General features: G+C 38.6%; 1 protein-coding gene across 1 annotated transcript; it reads left to right on the top strand.

The window, feature by feature from the left end:
* Positions 1 to 478: 478 nt before the first annotated feature.
* On the top strand, positions 479 to 2,246 carry LOC106811792 (the record flags this gene model as incomplete). Its single annotated transcript, XM_014815512.1, is given in 3 exon segments — positions 479 to 707; positions 1,252 to 1,325; positions 1,562 to 2,246. Coding segments are annotated over 3 exon segments (615 nt in total), but the record flags the coding sequence as incomplete, so codon positions are not given.
* Between the last annotated feature and the right edge of the window lie 2,409 nt (positions 2,247 to 4,655).

The following is a 4,655-nucleotide window of genomic DNA, read 5'->3' as shown; positions in this document are numbered from 1 at the left end:
GCCTGGTAAATCGCCTGGTGTACAGATCGTTTGTGTCTATTTGAACGTAATATGGCCCCTCGTTAATTGCCAACGGCTAGCATTATAACTATGTACAATCCTATCTAAACATTGAAAATACACTCATTATACCGCCATCGAGAGTGATGCTCGGTATCGGCTGCTCATTTGCTATAGATCAGATCCCACATCCAATCCATAGCTCTAGATCGCTCAGATCCCATCAAACGAAGTTTATTTAAATATTTATTGTTTTTCTAGCAACTGGGAGCTATTTAGTGGGAATATTACACTGCAATGGCGATACCTCATTATAAGTTAACGCTAATATTTCCCAAGGCCTTATAGAGGTGGTATTGCAAGGTTATACTGTATGTGTCTGCATAACTAACAAGATGCAATTTCTTAACTGTAATATAAGCCTTCCATCTTAATAATTAAGTGTGAAATTCCTCATAAGTGATATTTTTATGTTCAGCAAGAGCAGGTACTGGCAGAACTGGCACACCATGCGTTATCAGCAGACAAGCCACAGCCCTCCAATGCTGCAACAACCATCATGACTAAAGACTACCTACAGGCCTGCAACTTGGTATTCGAAAATGGTCTGCTGAGCCATGAAATGATTGACAGGAACCATCCTAAAACAATGGATAACATCAGAAAAGGCTACCAGTTTTTTGAAGACTGGTTAGAGACATTGCTAGGTAATATTTGGTATATAGCATTAACATAAAATAACGTATCTCTACATGTATCTCTTTATAACAGGTTTTTTAAAACACGTTTAACACCGACTTGTTAACATTGGATCAATAGCGATTGGATCTATCGCATATTCTCATATGTTTTACAACGAGTTTTCACCTCGTTGTAAATAGGAACAGCATTATAAATTATACCGTTATATCTCTTAAACTTTATTATAAATGTGGTGTACATATCTGTTTGCAATTGTGATCAAGTCAAGAACATGAAATATTAACATGAAAAGCCAGCAACTACATCAGTTGGTATTTTCGCAACGAGTCCCATCTATTGAGTGTAACTATATTTACCACGATGATAATCCAAGTTTAGCGGCGGTCTATTTGACAATGTTAGCATGAGTGCACTCATGTTTCGCATGCGTGCGTTCTGCTTGTTCGAACGAGTATACTTTCGCTTGGTAACGTGTTAAACGAGATTCAAACTATGTTATTGCTATTTTTGTGGCAATAACTAGAATATTTAATAATTATCTGTTTGCAGATGAGATTTCCCAACAGAGGGAGGAATCATTCCACTTGACAAGCCCCAAAGAAAGACGTTTCTTGTCTTGGCAGGTGAATATCGCTATAATATACATCGAAAACATGGAACACATAAACGAAGTCATACATAAGGATAAAACAATTGTAGCAATAATCGTAATGGTAGCGTTCACGATGACAGAAGTTGGCCATGTGTGGGGGGGAAAACCATCTGCTAGTGTTTGTGCCAGTGGGACATAGTGGGAGAACACAGTGAGTTCATTTATGACCTATATAACACAGTGAGTTTATGTTACCTATTCTTTCAGACATGGGACCTTCTAAGAGTGATGTACTTTGGTTTCACGGGCTTGGTTTCAAGTTTCATGGAACGGCATCCAGATCACTTCATATCACCACTGAGGATTAATGGAAGTGCTGTTGAGACACTGTTTTCACAGTTTAAGGCTCGAGCCGGTGGTAAACTTAGTTCATTAAACTATGAGACATCTCTCAGAAGTTATTTGACCAAGAGAAACCTAGCAGTAGCAACAAAAACCATTCATCATAGTGCGAGAGGCTACAGAGATGTCGAGCTTAAGATATCACACGCACCAATGGTAAGAAAAAGTAAGAAGTAGAGATTGCACGTAGTATGGCTGCTTCAAAACTTGTTATACAGCTACAACACCGATTTTCCCACGTGGCGACGCGGTTACGGGGTTTTCCGCGGCCATCAGTGTTTGGAAAGTCGGTGTTGTACCTGTACTGGTATTGTAATGTTCATTGTTTGGTCTAGGTAGAAGTTACCAGTAGCCTACTGTAAGCCGCTTGGGAAAGTCATTAGACTGTGGGAGATCGCAACTTCACGTATAAGAAGGCGATTTTTTTTAAGTCTTTTTTGGAAAAATGTGCATCTTATACGCTATAAAGTACGGTGTGCTTTACTTCAATTTTGCAATGCACTGTTTTCATACTGTTTTAGATAACAAAGAAAGCCATAGCAAACATAGTTAATGCTAATTTGATATATGTCGCTACTGTTATTTCGACAGTAATCAAAAGGTCATGATACAAATATTTAAAACATCGTTTAGGTTACGTCCAATTTACTTTTAACACAACTTACAGGTTGTTCTTCGGAGTTAAATCTCTCCTTTGTAGTGGTGAACCCTCATTTTCTGCCTGAATTTGTCGTGAACGCTGAATACAAATTCATTTAGTCTCTGGCATGCACAAACTTTGCTGCCACATTGACGTGAAAGTTGAGTTTATTGCTTATCACTGCATTTGGTGATTGTTCCATCAAATAGTGTGTGTCGAACGCCTCCGAGTCGTCTTCAAACTGCTTGCTATTGCACCTGAGCAATTTGTCATCTGTATAAACGAAGGTGAGCGTATTGATATGGAATCAAGAGAATGGATATGGATGCCCGTTTTAATGGACTTATTTATCCAGCAAGAGTGTATTAGAGGGATTCTTATACGTCTTGATTTGATGCCGATTATCTGTCCTAACTGCATGCTATAGGCTTTCATATATTTACAGTGAAGTGAAGACAGTCTTATTAGTAATGGCCTTCTGGTTAAAGGACTACGTCAGAATTTTGCCATGGTAAAAGTAGAAACGGTTATAGATATATCCTCAACTCTACCTTGCTAAAATATGTTTTTCGTTGGTTAAATTTGCAAAATCTAGAGTTTGGTATTTCTGATTGTCTACAATATTTCCAGTTTTATGTTAGATACTGGCGTCTCTCTGTTTTTCACCGGCAAATTAGGGCATATAAAGAAGGTATATAAGCATGAAAAGTAAACAGAAACCCTAATTGTATATTCATACAATTTATTTTGTACAAATAACACACAAATATACTACTTGATGGTGCTAGAAATTCGTGACGTAATCACTTTAAAGACATGTAAGTTAAAGTTTTCAGTCAATGTTTAGGATGCTATTATAGTATTACAAGTTTTCCATTGTATGCAGCCTATAATAAAAGGGGCACGGTCAACTCTGCCAGCTTTTTGGTGAGCTCAATTTTCTGTACACTGATTCGCCGGCTTGATCGTAAAATGTTTCACACGCCCTAACGTCTCCAGGAAGCTTATTTCAACCTACGACATGAGCTGTCCCACCTTCAGGCGAGTGAGCTCGCCTGAAGGGTCGGTTTGGCAGCCGCGGTTTGGCGCATGTTACCTAATAAGGTACTTGCATGTATATATGTGTATGTATGTATATATATATATGTATATAAGGTCATTATATGCGATGTATGTTGGATTTAAGTATGTACTGTCATTTGTCATGTTTATTTGGATTGTAATTTAAATACATTTAAGTATAAAATAATCAATGTAATTAATGTATTGAGTCAGTAAATTTGTGTAAAGGTATACTGTATGCATTGCTGTATAGCTTTTTAGTGTGGGAGATTGTAAAACTTGTTATAAACAAATGCTTTCTAATTAAGAACATTATATTTGTTTTGTTTTACATCTGTAACAATGTTAATTATTTCACTAATTTAAGCAAAAATCATTACCTTAATGAGGTCTTTGCCATGTTGATTGAATGCATCTTCATTCGCGTTAAGTCTGACAACATTGTCCAGTGTTCGGAGCCATGTCAGAAATGTGCGCTTCGGTATCCACATGTACCCTAATATTTTTATTATTATTATTAAATCTTTATTGCATGTAATTCAGACACAAATAAATGTACTGACGACATTTTTTTTATGGAGAAAAAATCGGATAAAAGCAATAGTGTTGATTAATAGTTAAAGTGGAAAATTTTCTGACTGATACAGTAAGAATACACAACACGAAGAAAAAATATATGCAAAAAAAACTGCATATTCTGTACTAGTACAGTGAAAAAAATCTTCAGTCAAGTCTGTACAAGTAAAGTAATTAAAGACTAAAGTAGTCTACATCATTTTGACACTCATGCGTACCTCTGTCTCTTGCCACTAGACCAGTTGGTAGTGAAGCCAGCTTTTTCTGGGATCTGGTCAAAGTACACATTTTCGCCAAGTTCAGCATTTCAAAATATTGCAGCAGCAGCAGCAGAGCCAGCAGCAGCAACAATCAGTGCAGCAGCGCAGAGCAGCAGTAGCAGCAGTAGCAGCAGCAGCAGCAGAGCAGCAGCAGACAGCAGTAGCAGCAGTAGCAGTAGCCAGCAGCAGTAGCAGTAGCTCCAGCAGCAGCAGCAGCAAGTGCAGCAGCAGCCGAGCAGTAGCGCCAGCGTGCCGCCGCTGGTTGCCGTGGGGATGCATGTATGATCCGCATCGAGATTTGCACGGGGGAATGAATGTGTCCAAGTACGTAGTCTTCAGGCGTGGCAGGAGAGCAGGGATGCACAATCCGCAGCAGGGAAGCTGAGGGGTGGGGGGAAGTCTTTGTACGTTGGGGAGATCT

This window comes from Priapulus caudatus, unplaced genomic scaffold (genome assembly GCF_000485595.1).
Source record: "Priapulus caudatus unplaced genomic scaffold, Priapulus_caudatus-5.0.1 Scaffold575, whole genome shotgun sequence".
In the NCBI taxonomy this organism is placed as follows: Eukaryota; Metazoa; Priapulida; class Priapulimorpha; order Priapulimorphida; family Priapulidae; genus Priapulus; species Priapulus caudatus.
This window is presented reverse-complemented; position numbering and strand designations above follow the sequence as displayed.